General features: G+C 35.8%; 1 protein-coding gene across 1 annotated transcript; it reads right to left on the reverse strand.

The window, feature by feature from the left end:
• Positions 1-3,537: 3,537 nt before the first annotated feature.
• LOC136985385 (uncharacterized) lies at positions 3,538-27,682 on the reverse strand. Its single transcript, XM_067282658.1, is given in 42 exon segments — positions 3,538-4,575; positions 4,578-5,417; positions 5,497-5,668; positions 5,739-5,986; positions 6,061-6,184; positions 6,253-6,542; positions 6,606-6,732; positions 6,799-7,077; positions 7,150-7,315; positions 7,398-7,513; positions 9,184-9,285; positions 10,799-11,023; positions 11,094-11,338; positions 11,407-11,782; positions 11,857-11,983; positions 12,051-12,178; positions 12,334-12,410; positions 12,493-12,598; positions 13,877-13,999; positions 14,298-14,423; positions 14,494-14,642; positions 14,722-14,890; positions 14,956-15,104; positions 15,177-15,440; positions 15,504-15,703; positions 16,832-16,994; positions 17,068-17,221; positions 17,287-17,474; positions 17,542-17,767; positions 17,842-18,007; positions 18,086-18,402; positions 18,489-18,586; positions 18,657-18,792; positions 18,893-19,116; positions 19,181-19,354; positions 19,478-19,712; positions 19,782-20,198; positions 23,878-24,041; positions 25,224-25,404; positions 26,004-26,188; positions 27,342-27,500; positions 27,569-27,682. Coding segments are annotated over 36 exon segments (7,545 nt in total). The 5' UTR covers positions 19,614-19,712; positions 19,782-20,198; positions 23,878-24,041; positions 25,224-25,404; positions 26,004-26,188; positions 27,342-27,500; positions 27,569-27,682; the 3' UTR covers positions 3,538-3,940.
• Between the last annotated feature and the right edge of the window lie 101 nt (positions 27,683-27,783).

A 27,783-nucleotide genomic window follows, 5' to 3' on the forward strand; every position in this document is an offset into this window, starting at 1 on the left:
CTCATCAGCCTAATTAACGTCTACGTTAATCAACAAATTGCGAACCTGTGGCAAACTGAGTGGGACGAATCTTCCACAGGAAGACAGTGTTATAAATTTCTACCATCAATCGAAGAAAGAATACGAAATAAAAACTTTCAGCCATTCTTCGAACTCACTCAGTGTTTGACAGGACACGGGAACTTTAAATCTTAAAACGCTCCAAGAAAACAGACGACAGTTTATGTGACATCGACAACTGCGAAGAAACAGCAGACCACTTCATTTTTCATCGCACTTAGTACGAAACACTAAAAATGCTCTTCCAACGCACGTGCGTGTTGGAAGGCACAAACTGGCCACCCAAAGAAAGTGACTTAATGACTAATATAAAACTATTTAAAGCCTTGGGAAAATATATTAAGAACACTGGTGCACTGATCTGCAAGCCAAACAACAGAAGATTATTTTGCCAATCAAGAGATAGATCATAGTGGAAGCAAAGCGACCAATCCTTCATCTCCAGTGACGAAGACGAGAAAATGAGACGTGATCCAGAAACTCCGCCTTAGGAATCACAGAAGAAACACGACTGTAAATACTTATGTTCTTAAAACAATATGTTTTGGTACTAGTTACCTGTGATAAACATTGTGGCAGGCTAACTTATTCTTTATTTTATATATTATTTACTCCTTTTGTTAACTAATACTTTATTGTGTTAAACTGCAAAATTATTTGCGTTGCCAGCCTGATAATTACTTAATGTTAATACTGATTGGTTATAGTTTTACAGTTTTACAATTTGATGGAAGCTACGCCCTGTGATTAATAATTGTAACGGGCAAACATTTTTATGTTAATCTGTAATTTGAAGGTTGGATGGCATGTTTGTGCCTTCCAACATGCATCGTCATCTTAACCAACGTTAAGATGACGATGGTTATTGTTATTCTATTGTCTTATTTCGTAACATCTTCAGAAAATTTTTGTTTATTGTATTCCGAGTTACAAACGGATGACGTAACCAACTTTTTATTATCGGTGTTATTGTCATTGCTAAAAGCGAGGTTGCTAAATACTTATCGTAATGTTTTCCACTAAGATATATGTGTAACGCGGAAACTTGCAAAATAACGTAATGAGATCTACTTATTTACGTATTCCAAATCGCTAAATTTTAACTGTGTACTCAAACGTTATGTATTCAATCATCTGTTTCGACTCAACAATTCTGTCACAAACTATCACTATTGTAAATATTGTAAAAATGTTTCAATTATTTCTGTATTCCTTATGAAAATATGTTTTTCTAATAAATGCCATGCCGACGCCATGGGGTTTCATGAAACCTATGGTTGCCTTTTCACACGTTCCTATCTTACTTTATTCCTCTTCCCTCTTATCTTTAACTTTTTCTTCTTCCTTCTTCTTCATAACAGGGTAAAGTCCGGTGCTTTAAAACGGATAGTTCTTCTCTTCTTTAATCTCGGATTGGTGAATGTCGACAAGCACAGATAAGCTTTGGTGGAGGTCGAAACGACACCCGAAAAGCCGATGTCGACAGAGAGGCGATAGTGTGTCGTCAAATCCTTTGTGGGTAGCCGGAGGTAGGACGAGGTAGTACCTCTTTTCTCGGCAACGCAACGGTTTGGTGGAAACCGCCCACTTTGTCACTGGATGGCATTTTTGTTTTTTTGATCCCGTGAGGCGGGGATCGGTTTGTCATTTTTATACCCGTAATCAGTTCGTAATTTGTAAAGACAAGTTACTTTCCATAGATTTCTTCTCGAGAAATATCGCCGAGAGAAGCAGCCGCAGCTAATATTTCGTACATACACGAAACGACTGTGTGAATGCCGACATTCGCCAGATATCGGTCATTGACAGGAACACAGTATATATTAATAAATGTAAAAAGAAAAAATAATTATATTTCAGAAGTTAGTTTTAATATAAAATTATAACGACGCGCCATCTAGTTTCAAAAACCAGATATCTGCGGCCAATCGGTCGAGGTTAGCGCGTGACGACCAGAAATATGTGGGGAATAACACCAGACAGGTAAATGGGTTTTCCACATTTGATTGTCAAAATTCGATTTCACAATATTTGTATTTCCAACTTCTCAACCAGCAAGGCATGAGCAAATCTCGCACTACTGCCTGTTTTCTATTTTATTTCGATCGGTTATCGGTCCCCCGAGTCTGGTTTTTTACGCGCCCAAGATTTGGGCACCCAATACTCTGTGCCAAATTGCAACTCCTGACACGAACTTCTTCGTGCCTCTAAGCTGGTAACGCAGCAGGCAGTACAATTTTATAAACAACAGATAGTCTTGTTAAAAACTGATAATTGTACAATCCACTCACTAATTGTTTAAATTTTACGTAGAATTTACAGAAATTTAATTTGTTTGACCGTGAAATTTTAAAAGGTTTATTTAAAACTTCATTAATTGTGTATTTAAATAATTTATTCAAGAAAAATAGAATTTTTACTTTATCGGCTGTCATATACAACAGGGGGAAAGTAGGTCGATGCCGATGCCGATCGGTCAAAATTCACCCACCGAGAATTTTACATTATTGAATTCGGTGGAACTCGAAACATCGAGAAATGCAAAAAATCGTTTGGTATTTTTTTCAAAATTTTTTCAAAAGTTACGTATGGATGTTACTGTGCCGGGGGGCTCGATTTTGATCGCTCACTTTAAAGCTTAAGACCTGCGCATTTTGTCGAAAATGTCTGAAATTTTGCAGGAAGGTTTGTGTATTACGGGTATTGATGATGATGATGTTAAATTTTGGTGGTGAAAAATCGAGGAGTCACTCGTCATCTCTCGAATGAGTCGGACTTAATGAAGATTTTACTCATATTAGCATTTACAGTTTTGTTTTTTTTTAATAAAAGTCCATCTCTACCTTCAAAATTAAGCTTTTTATCCATTTTATAATAATTAATAATATACACATTTTAAAAATAATCTCCAAACAGATTGCACCAAACACAGTTTTAAAGTTTACCGGAAAAGCTAGGCAAATTGTTGCTGGATTTTTTTAATATTGTGAATTTAAAGAAAACAGGAGATGAACACCTGTAATTCTTTAGATTTGACTCGAAGTCAACATTGTATTTCTGCTACATACGTATGTTTTTGAATTTTTTCCGTCTTATAGGCACTAAAAGGTCTTTTTCTCGGTCCCATAAGTTTATCCAAAAACACGATGGTGTAACCGAGAGGTGAGGGGAGAAGGCCGACATATCCGTAACAAACCAAAGCGAAAAAATCTTCAGAACGCGTGGATTTATATCGGGTTTTCCAAAGCGGTAGGGAAACCGCCTGTCGTTCGGCTGACAAAGCAATATACTGTATTTCAACAAACATAAAGTTAGCATTGCGAGACATCCAAATTTTCAATATTTAGTAATTTGACAGCTGAAATTAGAATGTATTTTATTTTATTTTAATCTTAGCTAAAAGTAACTAACTTATATTAAAAATAATTATATAAAAATGAATTATAACTCTTTGTTATTAAATGAATATGACGTATATTTTGCTTTTTGCACACTTTTTATTTTCTCGTGTAATATACAGTTTTCTATAATTTCATAGCACGTTTATATATTGCCAAAAATTTAATTTTTAAAGTTTTTCTATGATTATGTTCTATTTCTCTACAAGATAAGTTCACGATTCTTCTAAGGAAAAGATAGAGTAGAAAGAAGAAAAAACCTTTGGCATAAACCAAACGTGCAAGTTTTATAAGTACTTGTATTTTAATTTAAAGAAAGTAAATAGTGAAAATTGAACAAATTCTGTTCTATAATCTCCAACAAACTGGATATAAAGCTAAATATTAATACAGTATCCTGGAAGCACACTAAAGATATAGGCCTACCGTATTTGCGGTACACGCTAATGCTGTTTTTCTCAGTCGAAATGAAGTGAATTACTTTAAAGATGCCCAAATTCTCGCCTAAATTTATTGGAACCATATTTTCCCAGAGTATCCGGTTTTCTTTTCCCACTCTTACCTTTTCCGCTCTGTTCGTGTTGATTTCCTTTCATCTTTCTCAATAAATCTTTGCTGTTGAAATCGATCTCGCTATCAAAATAAACGTTATTAACGAACTGTAATAATTGATCCACTTTGCTCGGAAAAGCTTTCAGCGTATCTTGAGTTGAAACCGTCTTCTTTGTTGGTACGATAGGAGGAAGCGGTTGTACTTTAGATCTGCCGACACCCACCATCATTTTGACACGTTCGATGGCAAAACGGAGAAGCTCGGAATCTTTGTTTTCTTTAGCAATGTCCTGTTTGACGTCTTCGAAACTTTGTATGATTATAGTTAAAAGAATATTGATAAGAACCATGGCCGCAGAGATGGAGAAAATGAAAAAGACAATAGGAACAAAGATAGGAGATGCGGCTGCCATTTCTGGATACTTAAACTTTTTTAGTAACATGCTTATACAGGACTCAAATGACAATACGAAAGTAGAAAACTCCCACATGAATCTTCCCAAGAGAAGCCAGAACAAGAAGACGAATGCCCCGAAAACTACCATAAGACAAATGCCAAAACTACAAGCTCTTCTGCCACCTTTCTCAAGGTTAATGCTAAGATTCCCATTCTTTTGTTAAATCTCAACAGTTTCAAAAATTGTAAAGTTGCTAAAAACATAAGGAATGCAAGCATGTAGCTCAATAAACAATTATAAAGTACTGCTTCTTGTAATTTTACGTATCCAGTTCCTTCGGTTTCTCTAAAGATTTTGAGTATTTGTTGAGTTAGAATGAAACGATAAACGAATATTGCGATCCCTGCGTATGAAAATACCAATATGGCAAAATGACACATGTTCCAATATTCGTCAAAGTATTTCATCCGTTGCCTGTAAAAAGTCTTCAGTTCTCTAATTGTAATATATAAAATGAAAACTAGGAATAGTATCTGAACGACTAAAAAGAACATTCCACTATTATTATGGTAGAAGAGTAACCTAATAGGGTCAATATGATAATAAGGAGTGATTCCACCCCCAGGAAGAAACTCTGCTACAATAGTTACTGCTGCAAACAGATTTACTTGCGCATTATATACCGATATCTCGACAAAAATGGCACGGGTGTGTCTCCCTACCCAATTCTCTTTTTGTAACCGTTTAACGATGTTACGAACGTCCTCTTGCTTTTCGAATAGAGGAACCACATATCCTCCTCCACTGTAATAATCCATCATGCCCCAGAAGGGATACCCTTTCAATTGAGAAGCAGTTAAGTACTTGTATTCGGGTGGAGTTCCGGTTTCGGCAGTAAAATTAGAATTCCAACCTGAACCGTACAGGCCACTATCTTCAAAAACTATAGAACCGTAACCAGCACATTCTGGAGTAAATTCTTTCATTTGTTTCGCTACAGCGCAGCTATCTGTTTTAGAAAATAATATAAAGTTATTTATTCTTCAGTCCTGCGTGTGTAATTTATAGAATATAAAATAAGAAATTACTTGGTTTAATTCTTATTTGTCTCATTATTGCATAACTTATCTTCAAATTGTTTCTATCATCTAGAAATCCTCTTAGGCCCAATGGAGGTCTACCATTATACCAATCTCCTGCAATAAGTTCTGGTATCAATGCTTCATTGGTCCAGTTCCAAAATCTTACTTCTGTATTCACCTAAGAATTTATTTTTAAAGTTAAAGAGGCATACTTCTAGTAACTTAAAAGATTCTGAAAAGGTATTTACGTTATTGAAATCGTTCCATAAATCTCCCGGTTTAATGAAATCATTTATAAGATTCAACCGCATGTAATATCCGTTAGGATCTCTTTCTGCCATACACATGACTATGACTAACCACAGAAAGGCACCATATCCACATATTTCCTTCATTAAACCGTGTAGCCTTAATTCTTTTTCTCTTTCTTGTCTTGCAGCCTCTATGGCCTTAGGGTCCAGCGGCCTGTACATATGACGCTCCGGACGAATTGGTACTGTGATGCATGTTTACTTAAGTATAGAGCTATAAGCCATTAATTTAATCCTGTTTATAACAAGTTTATAATACCTGGCTTGTGTAACCATTCTTCATCCTTTTCAAGTTGAGGATCTTCTTCGTCTTCGTCCGCATCATCCTCATCGTAGTCCAAATTTCGGCACACCATTGAGAGAAACATTGCAATTAAAAATATCTGAAAGAATATTGTTGATGAGAATTATGATAAATTAAATTCTAACGCAAATAAAAGTTAATTTTTACTTTTATAGGTTGAGTAAGGAGAACAGAAGAAAAGAAGGAAATGACTAAGGCAGTTAACCATTTAGAAGTTTTCACGTTTCCAAATTGAATACCGTAAGCCCAAAGAAAGAAAATCGACACTCCGATAGAAGCAAATACGAAAAACCAACCAAAAACCACACACCACCAGGGCAAGGTAAATTTTCGCCTTCTTTTAATCCTCTCTTTAATAGCAGCGTCATCAAGCGGTTTACCGTTTCCTCTTCCTGCATTAGCTGACATTTCTCCACACTCTGTCCCCCACGTCTCTCCTGAAATTTAAATTTTACGTGAAATATTGTAATGAGCAAGTATAGAAATCATTTTTCACTTACTTTGCTTCTTGAGGGCCTCTTCGATTCTGGAAGGTCTTAACCTTCTTGGACGTGACTTACGGAAAAAGAAAATCATTAAAAAGCTTGGAGGAAAGACAACGAAGTTGGATATAACTCCGACCATCACCTATAAAAAATGCTTAATTAATAATGTCGAATAGAAATCCATAAATGATGCCATGGAATTGCTTACTTGTTCCATTGTGAGTGAGAATGGTCCTAGTTTCAAGGCACCAGGGCTGGGCTGATTGGACGTTCTCTGATACCACATGGCATTTGCTAACATAGATAAATATAAGACTGCCATGCAGCAAGAAACTCTCTGAACTCGCGTAAAGCGACTACGAGGTGGACGAAGAAAAATCGAAAACCATAGATGATTATCAGACAGTTTCTGGCGTGATGTTGTAGCAAAAAGATGGGAAAATTCTGCTTTCTGTTCCTTTCCAGCTACAGGCAGCAGACGATCGATCTGAGAAAATAATAACACAAGATGTTCGCAAAGTTTTTCGTTTGAATCCACAAATACAGACCCGAAACGTACCAGGCCATCACCCTCTTCCACTGCAAACCATTTATTGGCGATGAACTCGTACTTCTGACCTGTCTGAACATCTCTGAACACAATATATTGCAAGAACCACGAGGCCCATTTTCCTTTTCCGGAGTTATCGTGCCAAATTCTGAGATAAAATAGATCACCTAGAGATCTAGAATGAAATCAAACGTATATATTGCAATTGTTAGTATTATCCTGCTTATTTATTTATGTACGCTACTTATAGCGCATACCTTGACGTAGCCATGACGAAAACGTCCACACTTCCTGATCGTAAAATCGGTCTCTTACCATCAGCTAAAGTTCGAACTTCCGTTTCGTCATCTTCGCCGGACACCATAAAATAGACCTGGATTAAACACATAGCGTTATAATTATTATCTGTTCTGTAAGAATAATTCAAAGCTTTAGTTTTTGTTACAAGACTACATTGGCAATACTTAAGCCATATAATATCTAGGCTATAATAAAGAAACTAGTCGAAATATTTGATCTTTTTATGAATACTGGGTAAACCGAGTTTATGTAATTACTAGTGATGTAACGAATATTCGGTTACTACTCAGTATTCGGCCTATTCGGCCTAATTTTCGCTATTCGGCCGAATACCGAATACCTAAAAACAGGAGTAAGAAATAACAAAAACACAGTAAATTAATCATTTTGGTAACTTTTATTAATGCTGAACATTAAATTATAATTATTAACGTTAATAAGAAATAGCGTCTAACTCTAGTTAAATTATTTCGTAGTTAAAATAATATTATAGCCTTTATCTAGCCCGATATCTTATGGCATTGATGGCGTGTAGGTTAGAACGTATCGGGCATTAGTGTTATTGTTTAGTTAATTACGTTATATTCGTATTCTTGTATATTTTAATCTTTTTTACGATATTTTAAAATGATTTACCAAACGTTTTATTGAAATTTGTCGTATTTAATGAAATAATTATTTATTTCTAGAAGATGAGTAACTACTATATAATTTATTTTATATATAAAGCAAAGAGTGGGCATTTCTCATTATATGCAAAAGATAACATTTGAAATCGTGTTAATTTTAAAAATATTGACAAAAACAATAGCAACAAAATATCACAAAACTTCACAAATAGAAACCCCCCAATAATATACTTGAACTGTTTCGCATCTGGGGAGAAACTAGACCATATGTCCCCACTAAAGTATATATCCTTAGGGTACTATTCAGTCTACAAATACGTAGTAAAAATAAAGTTTTACTGCTTAATTAAAGAGTTAAAAAGATCGATTGCAAATAAAATAACTTATAAGTTATAACTTACATTTGCCAACAACTGCCGAATCGTATCGGGCTATTTACGGCTATTACATAAATTATAAACCAATTTGGCACTAGAGGTAGACGTTAGGCTCAATCTCATATTAACTTTAATAATTATAATTTAATTAATACATTTAAATAATTTAGACCTACTGGAAGAAAAAATAGGTGACATCGGGCCAATAGAGAGCGGGGTGCGCGATCCTTGCATAATGAGGTTTCCGCGCTAATTTTTATGTGCGCGTTAATCGAGCCGAATAGTTTGGCCGAATATTCGGCCATTCGGCCACGCTTCTGGCCGAATATTCGGTATTCGGTCACGCTCCTGGCCGAATATTCGGTATTCGGCTGAGGCCGAATATACTATTCGTTACATCACTAGTAATTACTTTGTTGGATGTGTACTGTACAGTACATGTTAATTTGCTTAATTTGTTAAAAATACGAGAGTTTTTTTTGATATTTTAATTGTTATTCTACTTAGTTAAGTTTAACAAATAGACATCTATTTGGATATACAGTAATCTATTATAGATTGAAAATTGGCAAACGAGACGAAACGGAACTGCAATGTCCCAAACAATTTCTCTACGTATGGATGAACTTTAAAAGAAATTCGATAATTGTTAATGGGAAACTGATTAGGGAACGTGGTAAAGGGTCAATATTTACATCCGAAAGAAGCTTATTCTAGAAAAAAAGTTTGATAATTACTTTAGATTTTGTTCCAGCGTTCATGTGATGTCCGGTAAACACTAGAATTTCATAGATATATTTGTCTTTGGGATCGTTATCGGGAAGTGGTGTGGCACCTAACTGGAAGTACACAAATTCGATTATAAGAATCATAGGCTACAATACTCAAAAATTGAACTATAAGGGAGGTACAAATTTTCTCAACTTTTTAGTTAGAATCGCGACTTTATGACGTAAAATGCACCGTAAGATCATCGTGTGACTCAGCAGTAAGCTGCTACACCGTATGATGTTTCATAAACTGAGAAGAGTGAATGTAAAAGAACAGCCATTTTCGACCATTGAGGCTTTTCTGGTGTAGAGTGCCAGTCACCTGAAGATGGCCTACTCCATTAGGCTGAAAACGTTTGTGATTAAATAAGTTTTCTCAGCGATATTAGGTGTTTTATTAAGTGTTTCGAAAGAAAGCTGGGTTGGATATTTAATTAATTAGCCGGATATACCTTTTTTTCTTATGGTCTAGGTCAACGGTCGAGATTATTTTAAGCTTTAAATTATAAGCTTTTTCTAATGGGAAACCATACTTTTTATTTCTAGAATAGGCAAGGAGGTAAAAGTTACATTTTTTATGACCTTATTACTTTGATCTTTAAAAGCATTCACTACTTTTAGCCCTACCCAGGAGTAACGATGTGGACGTAGTAGTTTTCTGCTCCCTTTGAGGTGCTTTTTTTCAGAGTCACCTTGCCTCTCACTATGGTGGTGCTTGTTTTCGATGAGTCACTTTATTTCTCACCATCGCTTGAGATGTTGGTTTCGGAGGGGGGAATTTTATAACAAATGTTCAAAATGATACCCTTCGATTTCGATGCATTTGTTGAGCTGCGCTTAAAACTATCACGCTTGAGATGACCTTCAGAGGTCAAATTTGGGGTACTCGATGTCATGGCTGATTGTGAAATTTTCCGATCTTTCCATGTAAATGTAACTCCATGCCTATTCCAATAATAAAAAGTAAGGTTTCCCATTATAAAAAGCTTATAATTTAAACCTTAAAATAATCTTGACCTTTGACCTAGACCATAAGAAAAAAAGGTATATCCGGTTGTGAAATTTCTCGCCCTTTATTACCGGGGTCAAAAATATGTGTTCCCATTGAAAGAAAAAAAAAACAGACTTAACCCTCAAATGACCTCGAAAGTCAAGGTCGAGGTCACCAATTGATTGACTCTTCGAAACCCTACAACTTTTGTCTATACCTTATCCCCAAAAGAATGAGATTCAATTAAGTCATTTCATTGTCTCAAGATAAAAAACTCATCCTGTATATAATAAACACCTTAACGCCGATGATTATAAAAAGATACAACGATCGCCTGAATAATGGGGTCAGAATTTGACTAATTAAATGGTTACTATTTATAATGCTAATACTGGTGAATTCTAACACCCCATTTCAGGACCTACTAGGTCCCGGTCGGCAAGAAAAGAAACTCATTATTGAAAAACTTTGTACCGCCCTAAATGTTCAATGATAAAAATAGACAAGTTTTTAAGTTCGGTCTTCTAATTAAGAAACTCACTGACAATGTAACATGACGTCATTATCGTAAACCTTTCAAAACAATCATACCTTTCTCACATCTTTTTTATCTTTCCATCTAGCCCAAATCACGAGGCACACATAAATCATAAAAGTGATAATTAATGTCATGTATATAATATAATTATTGCTGAAATCTGCATGAGCGAAGACGTAATCGAAGTCCACCATATTGGGAGCAACTAAAAAACCTCCAGCGAACGAGGTCAGGTGATCGCAACTGCAGTTAGTTTCCATTTCGCTGACAGCCTCGACCTAAAAATGCATAAACCAACGTAAATGATGAAAAATGAATTAGAAAACGTTGGAAAAACTTCAAAGTTACCTCGCAGCCATCGGTTCTCCATAATTCTGAATTTTCGTCAAAGTAGTAGCAAGCGGTGGAAAATAGACAATACGAATAATTGCAAGAGAATTTGTTGGTCATGTTTTCTGCTGTTAAGTTATATGAATCTATATTATCGAAGAAGAAATCTGCGTCAGTGTTATTAGCGAGATGGCCTACTGCGATGTATAGTGTGGAGTTATCTTTGATGTCTTGATCAACGGTTAGAGTCATCGAGAATATCCCTAAAAGCACGGTTTATGAAATAAAGAAAAATGTGTAAATAGCGCGATAATAGTGATCAAAAACGTACCAGTTTCGTCAACTTCTGGACGAAATATACTTTCGAAATCTTTAACTGTCGGCTTGCGGTCGTATCTAGTGAACACGACAAAAGGAGCGTCACATCTGGGCTTAAATTGAAAAATGATAGAAACTCCAACATCTGTAACGTTTATAAAATGGTAGGCCAAGAAATTGTGACTTTTGAAGTCAACTTTGACATCATTCCAACACGGTGTTGGATCGTCTCGTGGAATAGAAAATTTAAATTTTTTTTCGTAATTTTCTTGAGGTATTACGGTTTTATTTTCAGCATCAACAATGTCCAGCTGAATTGTAGCTGATCCTTTATACAGTTTATCGGTGTTGTTACTGTAACAATTGAATGGTCGGTTCCATTTCACCATCTGCGATGAAAAACGGGAACTGTTAATGTAACAAATACCCTTTCAAATAAGTACAAAAATTGAAACAGACTTACCTGTACTGCTATTGTGGTATCCGAAGAGCAATCGTCGTCGGGCTTTCCACTCAGCTCGCAGACATCGGTTGAGTTAAACATAGCCTGGCGCTTTTTGATGACCATGTCGTTGGTATTTTTGGAAATTCTGCAAAGGTGGGATTATCTAAAGCATTTTTAAAACATTATGAAAGCGGCAATAGAAAGTGACGTACTTAGCGATTGCGAGTTTAAAACCACTTTCCGTGCAGAGACTGAACGGTTTATTCTCGAATATAAGTTCTACAACGATCCTTTTAATTTCGACTATGATGTGTTGAATTTTAACGATGATTTCTTTTGCCTGTAAGCAGAAGTTTTAAAGTCTGCGCGTCGCTTGGCTGGACACCACGTTAGAGATGAAGTGGATTCTGTTCGTAAACGAATCTACGTGTGCCATTGGTAGTGCTTCCGCGCTATTATGGCACGCGTGGAGTCGTTTGAGAACAGAATAATTACATAAACTGGATCGGCGCAATTGTCGGCGGCTCGCTGTTTCTTATTCTTCATTGCTTCCTTCTTGGTTTGTGGTTTGACTAAGAAAAAACAGTTGACCCGCAGTTATAAGCGTTATATAAGCGTTCATAACTTCTATAATTAAAACTTTCCTAAACTTACCAAAAGAAAGAAATGGGTTTTCCGTGTCTGGATCGTTTTCAAATTCCTCTTCCGCCTTTTCTCGATCTCCTTTGAAACAAAATCCCATCTGTTGTGTAGCTACTGACTGTAATGCACAAAGCAACCATTTAACTTATATTACAGTTCAAAACTTGGATATTGCTATATTAATGAGCGCTTACCACAAACAATATCTGAAAGACAAACCGTTGTGTATAAACTCGGGTTCACTTCGAATTTTCATTTTCTTTTTTTGCGTGCATGATTTATATTTCAGATTTACTCCTTTAAATTTGCGAATGTGAAGTATATAAACATAAAGATATCCCAAAATTTATAATGATAATGATGTTTAGAACACCCGTCTGATCCATATTATTATGGTAAATTTCAAGCCTTAATCTAGATTTGATTAACTCATTAAATAATAAATGTTTAACGTTATAGTGTGCATTGAGATTGGGAAGTACGCATACGGTAAAAAGGTTTGGTTTCGATAATAACAAAGGAAAGAAATAAAAGAAAGATGGTGGCATATACGCAATATCTAGCCTAAGCCTATACATAAAGTCTGAAACTCACCTATTTGTGTCGTGAGACATTTTTGCCGGTGAACAATCCCACATAAGCACGAACGTCACCAAAATAAAAATAAAAACAAAAAAACAATTCACGGACTCACGCCTCACCCCTCTCTGTCTCAAACCACGCGAAATACAGCGCGGGATTGATCCTGTAAGCAGTGTTATCGTTTCGATACAACTGTAGTAAGTACTGCACCTGTACGTTTTTATGAAATATCATTTTATGCGTTTTAAATAGTGTTAAAGTTGTTTTAAAAACTTCTTAGTTAAATTACTCCATTTCAGTAAGTTTACTGTCAAGTTTTAGTGCACTTTGAAATTCACCTGCTACATAAGCTTCTTCCTCTTACCGGCTAAAACTCGAATGAACTCTACCTTTAGCACAATGGAGATGGATGTATGTATACATTTTACGGGAAGCGGAGCAAGTGCCTAATCCTATCCTCGTTCGTAGGAGCCACGAAAATCTCAAAATTTTTAGAATTGTATTAAACAGCATGGTAAATTTTTCAGGTACCAACAAACTGTGAGTTTAATAATTAATTCCCGTATAATGTTTTTCAAATTGATCACTTATATAAGATTTAAGTTGAGAGCGAATTAATTTGAAATCATTTTAGAGATGTCAACTCTATTCCTAGAGAAATCTGTCACTATCGATAAATAAATTAAGTATACCTAATCAAACTCTCGATAACACATAACCCATTTAAATTAGTCGTGTCTCTAAGCACATCTTATTTTACAGTTATTGCATTATGTAAACAGCTTATACTTTAATTCGAATTAATTATTCTTACTGTAACTATTCTGTCCATAATGTTGCATATTTTCTCTAACAGGTTTCGGATATCATCGGGACTGTTAATGGACATTTCTTTCAATCTTTCTGCGGAATTCCATAACACTGCAAGACCAGTTTCCTAGAAATGAAACCAATTTCCTTTGCAACTTTCGATACAGAATTTACAACTATTTTATAATTAGATTTTTAAATCAGTTATTTATGAATACATGTTCAGAAATTATTGCTTTAACTTACCGTACGTAAACCTTACAACGACTGAAAATTAATGAACTACAACGCCTTTATCTTGTTGTCCACTGATTTCGATAGACACAGTAGACAACATGAGAAAGGTGCTGCGGGCCATTTTCGTGAAGTTTATATAGCGTTTTAAGAAAAAAAATCTATCAATTTTATATGTAATGAACACTAACCATTCCTTCTTTGTCCATCATGCCATTCATTGTGATACGGCTGATAGCTCCGGAAATAATTTCTAGGTCTTCTACTGTTTTCATTGGTCTCGAAGTCACCAATCTGGCCATCATTTGATTGTTGTTCTAGTCAAAGAAGAAACTTCAATTTATAACGAGTTCTCTCACAAGATATCGTTTCAGAGGTAATATTCACCTTTGCTGTATTATCCATATCAGTTTCTACTTCTTCAATTATCATTTCTCTAACTTCTTCTTTAGCCTGAGGTGTAAGATAACTACTATCCTTCCCTTCCATGACCAGAAATTCGTTCCATTTCGAATTAAGGACATCTTCACTCACGACTAAAAACGAAGCAAAGTTTTAATAAATTCTAATGTTATCAGTCCACTTATAAAGATACTCATAACGCCGAATACTTACCTTCCAAATTGTCAACATTGTCTAACGAAGAGTTTGAACATTGGTTGATTACCATTATTTCTGCAACTGCTATCTGTGATCCCAAACCTGCATCACCTTCTCCCATCGCCTTATCAAAACATCTAAGTAGCTTCCATTCTTCATATTCTTCACAAGCGGGAAGTTCGACCTACATGTTATAGAAGTATGTATCTGCTTTATATCCCTCAGCAGGCGCCATTTTGATCTACCTACCTTAACGATAGCAACCAGAACTGTAACCTCTGCATCCCAATTATCCGTAACCATAACAAAAACCTCTAATTCTCCAGCAGGTAGAACTAAATCGAAAGATGTCTTTATCCCGTTACGCAGAGTTGTCGTATACATTCCTATTATATTTACTGTAAAAAAAATAAATTGTAACATAGAGAAATATAAATTACGAATTAGATCAATATAGATTTACTAATTACCCGTAGTCGTGTATGTAAAAACTTTGGTTTTCCCTTCGGGATCAGTCCATCCGGAGCATTTCATGAAGAAGTATTGTAGCAACGACGTTCCTTCAGTCGGAGTGAGGCTGCACGTTCCTCCTTCGGGAGGTTGGTTGACAATCAGATACATCTCTGTTTTTCCTACTCCTTCTGTCGATTTTGCTATAATACGGAATCGGAATTGTTTGCATTGTTGGTGATCTTCAAATAAAGTATGATTTATTCCTAATCGGCCTCTATCACCTGAAAATTCGCAATTAAATAATTGTAGCAACAATAACGAAGATGAATTTCAGACTTACGCACCTAAGCAATACTTTTTCAAATCGGAAATATGAGTTTCGTTTTCATCTTCTATATCTATTGATTTTAAGCAACTCGCCTCCCATTCAATAGACATGTCGTCCACGCATCCCTCTATGCATTTATACCTCAATGTTAGCCATTTATCCCTGTTTATATAGACTTTGTCCAAGTATCGAATGCACATATGATCCTTTTCACAACTGTAATGCCAAAATTAAAATTAGCTTTCTTACTGTACTAACATGTAAGAAATTTTATTAAGATTTTTTCAAGGACTCTCAAGATGCGAGCGTATTCAGAAACTTTCTTGATGGGACTACCACTAGATTTCACACTTACACGTGGACGACTTTGAAGGATGATCTTTATAGTTTTTGTCTTTCCGATTTAATTCCTTTTCATTTCCCTTTAAACTTGAAATGGATAATACAAATAAGGAAGACAAATTTCATCCCGAGGCCGAGCAAATCACACACCTAGGATCTCTTGATGGAAGTATAACTCACAATCACGTGGTTCCCCGAGTGGCATGTATTCGTACCGCCTGAACAAACACATGATTGCGAGTCGTATTTCAATAAGATAGAGCAGTGTTTCCCAAAGTGTGGTACGCGTACCCCCAGGGGTACGGGAAGAGTTTAGTGGGGGTACATGCTGCACCGTGCTTCGGCTGTTCCTGGTGCAACAAGCAGTTTACTTTTTTTCGATTACGAACATAGAAAAATAATAAAAAACTTCGTTACTTCTTAGCGGTTTCGCCGGGTGCTGTGATTCTGTGTATTCCTCCACCCTATGGCCAAGACAACAGTGTCACACAAAAACCTCCAGTATCTACACGTTGAATTGTTACAATGTGCGCGTGTGTATTTTTAGCTTTTGTGCGATTTTTCTAACAGGAAAGGTTTGTTATGTGCTTTAGTATTAATAAAAAGCTAAAATTGCCGAATAAACCAATTTTTCTGTAGCTAGTTACTACAACTAACAATTCTTAGCAGAGACTTACTTTGACAGTGCTTCTAGAAAGACGAAAATGAGACCTAAAGTCCATATCGCTATATCTAGGAACAATATATTCCACATAGTCTTCTATTTTGGCTTTTTCGATTTTTCAATTGCAGCAGCATATAGAAATGGAATATCCTCGTTATCTTTGGTTTTTGATTTAAAGTATATGCAATTTTTTTGACGAGGGGTACTCAGCATTAAGAAAATTATACAAAGGGTACACAGATGTCAAAAGTTTGGGAAACACTGAGATAGAGTGTTCATGTAATAAAGTAGGGCTTTCATAATTGATGTATTTCGATGATTTTTTAAATCTTACTTACAAAATGACCATAGTTGGTGGTGTGCCATCAACAACTTCGACAATAAGAAAGGTTGTACTTCTTCTATTTCCTAGCTGAGCCTGTAGTACAAATATATACGTTTCATTCGATTTACAAAACCAACTCGTAACGAAAACTACATCACCATCCATGTTAACAAAACCTAAGTTTAAGAAAATATAGGAAAAATGAAATAAAATTTTCGTCAAATCAAATTTCCTGGAAACAATTTTTACCTGGACCTTGACAAAAGCAACCTCCTTTATCTTCTCCTCCTCTTTGACTTTCGTCTTTGATGGGACTAGAGGGATTAGCCTTTATTAAATTACCTTTCGGACCTCTTTGGAGAGTTTCACCTTTCCTTTTGCAAAACCAGCTGACTGTCAATCCCTGCAAATGAGACGACGTTATGAGACGTTTACGAAAGACTAGCCGATGATGGTGATACAACTTACTTCTTTGTTTTGTGGATCATCGGGATTGAAAGATAAAGATGCACCGCGTAATTGAATTGTCTGACCAAAACCTTTCCTTACAAATGATTCTTCGGTATCTAAAATTTTAGCTCTTAAGTTGCACTTTGTGATTTTAACGAACGTGAAGTCCTGCTCGGAGGCCAATTCTTTGTTGGTATCGTTCTCGTCTGAGAAAAATCACATTTATTCTGGCATACTCTTGAGAAATTTAAAGATAACTATTACAAAACTTACCGAGTACAATACACTGAAAAATGAATTTATAGTATCCATATTGTAATGATAATGGAGGAAGGAAAAGAGAAGATTTATTTGATTCAAATTTTGACATATCTATGGGATTAGTTTCAATTCCGTTCGGATCTGTGCTATTAATATACCATTTCTTCTTGGTTAAGTATGACATGTTAGACGTTAAAATTATGGTTGTTTCTAGACGAAAGGCCTCGCATCTCTTATGCTAAAATATAAAAATTTTCGTAAATTTCGACGAATATTAACTAAAACTTTGGGCAAATTTTAAATTTCATTTACTATATACGGATTGGCAATAGTTGTATGATTATTCTCTATCCACACAATGGGACCGTCACCCTGCTTTTTTATAATGACTAACGTTTCGTGAAAAACTGTCGATCTCGGATTGAATGCAACAGCCTTCACTGTCACAACTCGTACGTCTTGGTAAGTAAAATTAACCCTATTAAAAATTAAAATGAGTTACTACAAAACACTAGAATTATTAGAAAGTCTAGATTATTTCATACAAAGTTCATACTCTATGGGCATTTGTTTAATGGGTGGACATGTCGACGAGATAGCACCGTCGTCATATTCTTCTAGACAGTTGTTACGGTTGCCGAAACATTGAGGTAGGTTGATCCCATCGTTAGAATAAAAGATTAAGCAGGTTTTTTCATCAAACTTGTCTAAAGTGATGTTGAATTCTTTTGATGACCCATGCCCAGGTATGGAGCCATCATGGGTAATTAGTACCCTCGTCAAGTTTTCGTAAGTGAAAATGGATATTGGATGGGAGTAATCTGTAGACATTTCGTACAAAAATACAGTGAAGTATGCAACGTATTCCCCTAACTACAAAGAAACGAAAATAATTGTATATGTCCATGACACTAATTGCAAAGAAAATACGAATAAGCAAATTGAAAATTGCTTTTAACCATTTCAAAATTACGACGGATTGAAGGCTCGGTTATGTTTTCTACGGTTATATTATCATCAGGAGAAACAAATGTTATCTGATAAACTTCTCCCAAATCTGAAAGGATCAGTTTGAGAAATAAAATCACATACGTATCAATTTACGTTATATCGAAAATATAATTCACCTGACATGTTTCCAAACGTTATATTGAAGAGAAGCTCTTCGCCTAAAAGTGCATCCACGTAATCTGGATCGGTAAATTGCTGTTCCGTAGTGTTGACAGTAACGATGAATGTTTGGTCACCCGGATACAAAACTACCTAAATTTTGATATGGAATTACCGTTTATGAATTATTTATGGAACGATAATTCATAAATAATAATTCTTGAAAATATTGATACTAAGGACACTAACTAACCCGTGTATTGAAAGACTTTTCTTCTATAGGATTAGTTATGTTAATAGTTGCAATGCGTTCTCTGACAAAGGTTTCATAAATATGACTAATTGTTGAGATGCAATCCGTGATTTCCTCGGACAACACGACTTTCTCTTGACGACCATCACCAAAATCTATTATGGCTTTCGCATTACTGGGTAATGGACCTTCGTGAGTGAACTTGAAGCAAAATTCGACATTTCCTGAATACGAAAGCTATTAATATACAGTTTTAATAGCTCGGAGCTACCACAACTTATAATTTACCTGGAGGAAACGGCTGAGGAGAATTGTTTTCTAGTTCCCAAAAGTCAGTGATCGGATTAAAGCATCGAAGCTCCACGTCATCCACTTCGCTCCCGTGTACGTTAGAGGCATTAACTGTTATGTTATAAACTCCTGAACCGTGGCATACTATTTCTTTGATATACTTTGTATCATCTACAGAATTAATTATGCTTTACGATGTAAATCAAGGGAAAATGTTCAATATTTTTGTTACTTGCAAAATATTTTGTAAGGTATTTCAATGATAAATAAACATTTCTACAAAAGTTTACATACCTCCAGGTTCAGATTCTTCAGTGGTTCCGTTTCCATAATCATAAACGATGATGATGCCACTCCCTTTATGGAAGCGAATTGTCAAAGTCCACGATTCCAACACACTAATGGTGCGCTTTTCCACTTCTATGGTCATGTTTTCGATGGGTTGTTGGCATTCTACATTTCGATTGTCAGAGCTTTCTGTCTTAGATTCTTGAGATATGGAGACGACGTTGACAGAAAATTTCCCTGTCTATAAACATTGTAAGCATAGCGATAGGTGGATAAGCATATACATAATCGAAATCAAAAGGAAGCTAACCTGTTCGCAATGAAGAGCTATATCGAAGACAAACGGGCGTGCTACACAGACTTTTAAGAAAAGTCGTCCAACTTTATTACTACCTCCATCGGTATCTTCGAGAAACAATTCCTTCTCTATGTCTGTTGCATCTCTCTTCCCTATAGAAGCTGTACCACAAATGACTTTCACTCCAGTACCATGTGCTATTATAATCTCTTCTTCTTCTGTCAAGGTACGAAGATTGTAACCTTTCTTCGTTTCAAACGTGTATCTATGCACTTCTTCGTCTTCCGCATTACGTACAGAAGCGCAAGAGCCTTGATCTGTTGAGCATCTGGCAGAACAACTACAAAATGGAGTAGAACATTGGAGGCACGAATCGCCACAAGTTGGTGTTGGGCAGCTTTCTCCATCTTGGCACGAGGGTTGGGTAATCTAAAATTAGAAATAATTAACATTTAATTAAAGGCACAAATATTTAAGTAAAGATTTAATGAAATAAACAGACATTTTATCAATTTGAGGTTTACGGTGATTTTTGAAGAACCGTGCTTTTCAACACGAGAATTAAATTTAAAAACTTTCAAATTCATTTATTATTCTGTATGCCAAGCATTATAAGTACTTTATAATAATAACAACACGTTTTTCTCTGTGGCTTCTGAGCTTCTGATTGAGTTTCGGTTGGGCAATAGCTACACGGCTATGTCGCCCCTACAGTCTATCCGATGAAGCAGTGGCGCTCCCTTGTATTGATAGTATTTTGTATATACGATGAGAAAGACTTGTAATGCACTTATTTTTTTGTGTTTTGAATATGCATGAGGCAATCACTAATTTTGTTGATGCTGTTGCCTTTGATGTCCAAATTTGCCAAAAGGAGATTCCTGGTCGTTTGGAAGATGACGCATTCATCCAATTTATGGAGAGTGTTATCAGTTTTGGAAGGAAAATAGTGACATTTGTCTTTGTCTGGCTAGGTTCTGTTTATGCAGAAAGTGGTTGGGAAGAAGAGATGTGGTGCGAGTTCTGTTGATAAGGATGATGGTATATCTGTAAATGGGTCGGAGATTTTTCCCAGCCATGGATAGGCTTCCCCTTTATGGTATGAGATCCATATTTGGTTCATTTTTTTCTTTTATGTCCTGTTTACCGATGGTGAGGAAATCTTCCGGAAAAATTATATTTGTTTTGTTGGTGATGCAAGGTTTGCTCTTAGCAAGCTTTGTCTGCTTTTTCGCTGATGGTGATGTCTACGTGACCAGGAGTCCATCTGAAGATGAAAAATCCTCTCATCCTCGTGAATGGTCTAGCTTTCCAACGACACAACTTAGCCCCAGAGATTATTCAAGTTAATTTCAACGAATGGATTTATCATCAGTAATATGAGGTACTAATTGCTACAGACGGTGCCAAAAATAATGAGTCTGTCACGCGGCCTACATCGACATAACGAATAACACCTCAGCTCATTTCAGCCTCCACCCCAAAACGAGTATCTTCACGGCTGAGGGATACGCCAGCCTTCAAGCAATTTCCTAAGCGGTAAAAGTTAACAAACAGACCATCATCTGCACGGACTCAAAGCCCATCTTGGAAAGCATGAATTACCGTATAAATCCTCCCATTCCAACATTACTAATATTCTTGCAGCTATCATCTCGAATCAAAACCTTTCCTTCAGATGGCATCAAGTGTTCACACTTTGAACTTAGGCATCGTCTGATGGGAACGATACAAACTAAGCGATATATAATGATTATTTCAAATCTTTTATAATTTATTAGTATATTTTCAAGCCTTCGGAAAGATCCAACCATTTTACACGAAGTTAGATTTGTCATAGATGTTCAGTTTTTATTGTTTTTTTACAGCTTAAAATAATTTATTATATTTATTTGAAGTCTTTATACTTCCTTTAGTGCCTTTCTCTGTAATAATAGAATTGATTATTTAAAGAGTAGTTTGAAAACGGCAACTCTACTTTTTTCTGGATCTGAAACATAATGGTTGTGAATGTGTCTGATTTTGAAACTAACCTCTAATTTTCATTCCCCTTTTCGGTTCTTGGCTAGTGTAGAAATTTCAATCATGATTGAAAAAGGCAGAAAAATGTATAAGATCAAGTTTTTTAAAATTGGATCTATCCGTTTTTGAAACTATATGCCTCGTTTGATTTTCTCTGTCATCAAATTTGTTTATTGGGACATTTTGTACCTAAAGATAATAGTTTTTAATAAGAATATCAAGAAAACAATGCAACGATTCATTATGTGTACGGTGTTCTTATTAAATAATAAATTATTTATGACCTTTCTCATTAACTATATATTGTGATCTCTTTGTAAAAAATAATGCATACAGAGATCTTATAAGAACACGTTTGCTTCCAGAAAAGTAATTTCTATCAAGTTAATATAGTTCCTAAAATTTTCTGTGTGAAAGCTAGTCGGATCTTCATAAAGCCTGCCATAGATAATACAGTGCAGAAGTAAAATATTCAGAAGATTTAACACTCGTTCTCCCAGCATGATCAAAGCGTTATCGCCCATTCCTTAGTCTGTTTTAATAACAAACCCAGGAAGGCCAGGGTGGCTCGGCCACTCCCATCCATTGTTTCAAATGCCAATCCCAAATAACGAAATTTTGGTTTCAAATCATTTCTAGAGATGGCTCTATGGACCCTCTTTTCCCGAGGTACGTCGTACCTCCAGACCATGGTAGATAAACTATATTAAATATAAACTATATTAAATAAGGGCTAGCTAGATAAACTAAAACAGGGTGGGATGGTTGTACCATCCCACCCCTGTTTTAGTTTAACTAGCTAGCCCTTATTTAATATATAACCCAAAAGTTGATTACCGTTGTCGAGTAAATACACGAAGAATAAGCCCCAATTTAAGAGTCCTAGAATTAAAATACAAGCTCATTATAATTAAAGTTCCGCTTCGAAATGGCCATAAAAGGAAAGCCACTGGACAGAATGTTATCAAACTTGAAAATAGTTTACAGGAAGTCATGGGCATTACTGTGTTCTCAACAGTAGCTCTTAGCTTATCAGGAGGAATTTAACTCGCTTTAAGAAAATGGTGGTAGCCACATTGAATATGCTTTGTAACACGTTTTAGAAACGATTAAAAACATTTTCAACCAATGTCTTCGTGTCTTATTTCGTTTAACAAAATTGCATACAGCGCTATTTCCCGCTGGTGGTGAGTTTTTGAACTATTTTTGGGGCGGAAAATAAAATCCCACGACTTCCTGTAAACTGTTACCAAGTTCGATACATTCCGTCCAGTAGTTTTCCTTTTGTGGCCATTTCAAAGTGAAACTTTAACTATAATGACCCTGTATTTTTCGCTCCCGTCCCTCACCACCCGGCGCCCTATTGTGGGCCTGGCCGAACCCATAATGGGCTTGCTATAAGAGGCCCTCTTAGTGCCCACTGGGCGGAAAGAGTTACAAAAAAAGACCCTGTATTTTTGCGTAATTTTGCCTAATTTTAACAGTCTTCTGGTGAGTCCGGGAAAGTTTGCGACCCTATCGAGGAAATGGTCGAGCGTAATTCACAAGGGTTAAGATATATTTTGCTTCGAATATTCCCATATTTTAATATTATAAATTATCGATTGGCCACGGACACAAACACATTCCGTAATTTGTACGCGACTTTACACTTCGATTATAGGTTTATTTATTTATTGATTAGCTTCCGTAGTCTCGACTCAAACAAAGAACTAATTAACGAGATGTTTGATAACTTCACCTAACATTTGTGCTTGAGCAGCGGACTGGCCACGCGCAGTTTTCCGAGTTTTTTCATATAATTAACATCTCAATAGCGAACCGTAGAAAAAGCCTGGAATAAGTTCAACACGAATTCTTTTCTGGAGTTTTGTTAAATGTGCCACCTGATTATTCTCGAAAACTTTAACTCCACTTTCAATTACGAACTTATAACATAAAAGTTTCTCAGAATATAAATTAAAATCAGAAGAAAGTTTGGAAAAATGTTGAACTCGGGAATACCGGTAATTTGCCAGGCATTAATATAATTTAAGGACAAAATTCCAAAAAATCCTTTCTATATAAATTTATAAATTATACTCACGATAACATCGAATGAACCTTCTTCGACACCATAATATTCGAACGAATATATTTTTCCGTAAGGCAACTGCAAGGACGTAAGTATCTCTTTGTCGGGTCCTTCTCCAAGAATATCCGCATCCTGTATAACAGGAACTGCAATCCCCGAACAAACTATATCTGGACCTGAAAAAATCAGAAATTGCAACACGTGGTGCTGCTCGTTCTAAACACTTTCTTAACTTTATTCGAATTTCAAAATTTATTTTATGTTATTTTATTTCGTCTATGCGTGACAATATGATTTTCTGTATAGGCCTATACTACTGGATAACGAGAAACATCTTAATTTATTACTAAGAACTTTCGATAACTTTTCTTGGAAGGCAATTTCCGAAGTTAAATGCTACTTTTCCGACCACACCCATTAATATGAATATGTTGAAGCGATAAAAATAATAAACTCTGTTCATTGGCTACAATGCAAAGTACACAAATCCTTCAGGAAATTGATACATGGTTACTTAGAATCATTGTTTTTAGGAATGGCGGGCATCTGTCATTTTAAATTTATGCAGATTAAAACTTCTCTCCAATCGATCGGGTTTCATTCAATCAATTATAATGGAATGGCATAGACGGCCGGATGGCCGAGCGGTCGAGGTGGCAGCCTACCGCTCTGGGAGACCCGGGATCGAATCCGAACGGGTCGAATAATCCCCAGGAATTTTTCGGGGGGTGGTCCGTTCGGATATGTCGGGCCCCGTCCCTCATCACCCGGTCGTCCCATTGTGGGCCTGGCCGATCCTATAATGGGCCTACTAAAAGAGGCCCTCTTAGTGCCCACAGGGCGGAAAGAGTTAAAAAAAAAAATGGAATGGCATAAGAATATAGGGAAAAATAAATCTTTAGTAAAATAAAATGCAATTTCATAACTGTGCCGATTCTTAATTTCAAATTCTTCTTGAACCGACTCTTGATAAATTATCTAATTTCCAAAATCTTGCATTTATTCTAAAGATTCACCAAAGATAAGTTCTGAAAAGCTCGAGAATTGATTAAAGATCATTCAAGTTCAGACTCGACTTTGAATTCTCGACCTCGAAGGTCGGCGATTCGGCAAAGGCGGTCTTCGAGCCTGTATATCTCGAAGTTTCATTTGAAATTTTGAAAACATGACGGATTGTGTAATCGTTTCATACGAGTTATTATAATCTAAACTCGACGTAGTAGTTTTTACAGAAGTTAAGAAGAAAATCAATAATTTAATCGCGGGTGTGGCACGAGGATTACGTCAGAATGTTGAATGCCGTGGCATTCAAATTGTATCCTATCTAAAAAATAGAAATTTAAGATAATATTTCTCACCCGGTATGTTATATTCTTCAGCTTCTGCTTTACCAATTTCCACTCGAAGAATATTGAAGCTCCCTTTCCAAGTTGTAACCTGGCACGAACTTTCTAACTCGGGTACTGTTTTCTCGGGACACTCTAATTGTATATTGCTCTCTTTTTCTTCAACTTTTACACGAACAATCTCAGAAACTAGCTGTTTAGAAACTAAGATTTAGTTTAGTGCTGCTGCAATACCCTAAAGAGCAGCTGGAATTTAGGATATCGCGGGAAAGAAAAGATTTAAAGTAAAGCGAGTAAAAAAGTCTTTGTTCATTCGTTCTAAAACGTCAAAAAATTACATTTATTTTGGTTTTCTAACCGATGCAATCTTAGAATTGATCGCGAGTCGCATATTAATATAATTGGCAGGGATTTGGCAAGGGTGATCTTTCTTATATAAATTACGGAGTGCCAAAAACGATCGATATGACAAAAATCAAAATAATTATCTTTCGCAATCATCTATAATTGTATCCGTCACCGCTTTCATTGGGTGAATCGATACGCAAAATCGATATAACGTCACGACCCAACGAGAAATCGCGAAAGTTACCGAAAAAAATCGCATTCGTCGCGAAATCAAATGGTTTTAGTCACGTTTACGGTAATTAAAATGAATTATATTTGTGCCACTAAATAGTTATGGTTGCAGTCGCCATTTATATCGCCCGCGCCGTTTGAGAGTTTTAACGTTACATCGCACAGTTTACATTCGATTTTCACGAAATTTTCATCAAATAAATCTCAACTTACTGACTTATGTATGACATTATCTGTAACAGCAGCTACAATGTTGTAAATTCCGGGTGTGAGATAAGTTTTGTCGACTGAGAACTCGTTAAAGGCCGAAGTTTTAGTGGTCGTCCCGTCACCAAAGTCAATGAATAATGGAACTTCTTGGGACGATTCTATTTCTATTTTCACTTTAACTGGTTCATCTATAAAAGAAAACAAACCGAATTAAATAATTAAACATAAATTATCAGTTTAACTAAGAAATGTTTAGCTTTTATTCATTTTAATTCAACAACAAGTATCCTTGTTGCATTTTTTCATCTTACCGTGAAAAAGTACCAGTTTCAAGAACAATAGGGGGTCGATTCTTGCATTTTCCTCGATGTAAGAGTGATATAATTTGAGAAATAAAATTGAAAACTGTAGAAAATGTGGTTAAAACTTTTTAAATCTAATTTTAACGCAAGGATTTTTGAATTTTAAAGTTTCTTTTGATGAATAACATCCTATGCGTTAAATAAAAAAGAAAAAAAACAAAAAACAAAAGGGTGGAACTTACGACAGCACATTTATTGTGTAGATAGGAAAAATAAGTTAATATCGTTTGGAAATAAGCTCAACAATATCTGTCGATGCCAGAATTTTTTAAAATGAAAGAAAATCATAATACTTCTAGAATAAGAAAACGGAATTTTTGCACGTAAAGGAAGATACTAGGAAGGAATAAAGTACTATGAATATTTGCGAAAGAAAGTGAAAAACTGTTTTTGTCAATAAAGTTTACGCTATTTTCTCCTTGGAAACAGCCATAAAATGGGAGAGAAATCAAGCTCCACGTAGAAAAATATATGAAAATCTTAGTACTTGTTAACAAGATTGACAACCACACGCAAATATTTAGAGGGAGAATTTATGCAATGCGAATTGGCAAAAAGTTTTCAAATACAAAATTAATGACGAGAAAGTTTTCCTACAAATAAAGATACTTTAGAAATGAGTATGAATCTTGTAAGTGTTTGCTTAAGGAAAGTTAAAAGAAGATTTCTCAATACAATATCAACTTATGGGCATTTCGATAGGAAAAACAGACAAGGGGTGCCTAAATTAAGTTTTTTATATAAAAAGTATCGCGGTGTTTTATAGGAAGAGTAAACTATACCTGTCAGTATTGTTCCTAGGGATGTTTACTTAAGAACGAGAGGGTGCCAAGCGCGACATTTCGACAAAGACACCGTACGAGGTGGAGGTCGGGGTAACAATTCCGACGGTGGCGAGGGGCGCGGTCTAAAACTACACCTAAACCCGTTACCTCGGCAACAGACACAAAACATTACAGGAGAACTATAGCGTGATTACTTGTATAGCTTTTATTCGATGATATTTTTAATGCAATTCTTTCCAACGTTCTCTTAATTGTGATGTCGTAGACCGTATACACGTTGGGGTCTTCGGAACCACAGATCTTATCCCCGTCTCCGGAACAGGGAAAGGAGCAAGAGTCAACTTCTACTGTCTCTATAAAAGTATCGATCGGTTAGATCGGCATGTTAATGCATTGATTAAGAAGTTAAGGATCCACTTACCCTCTATCGAATTACCACACAAGCAGCGATTACCGTTTTGCAGGGCTGCGTATTTAAACTTTGAATCAATACACAAGTCCCTGCATTTGCTTACTGTTAGTGTTTGAGGGTCGTAACACCCCGGTGACCATTGGAACGCTATCGATTCTGGCTCCACTTTCAGACATTTCGGCGCTCCTGTTAGTCAAAGTATTGTTTAAGTTACGCTGTTTGGT

This window comes from Centruroides vittatus, unplaced genomic scaffold (genome assembly GCF_030686945.1).
Source record: "Centruroides vittatus isolate TY-2023 unplaced genomic scaffold, ASM3068694v2 contig_1208, whole genome shotgun sequence".
Taxonomy (NCBI): Eukaryota; Metazoa; Arthropoda; class Arachnida; order Scorpiones; family Buthidae; genus Centruroides; species Centruroides vittatus.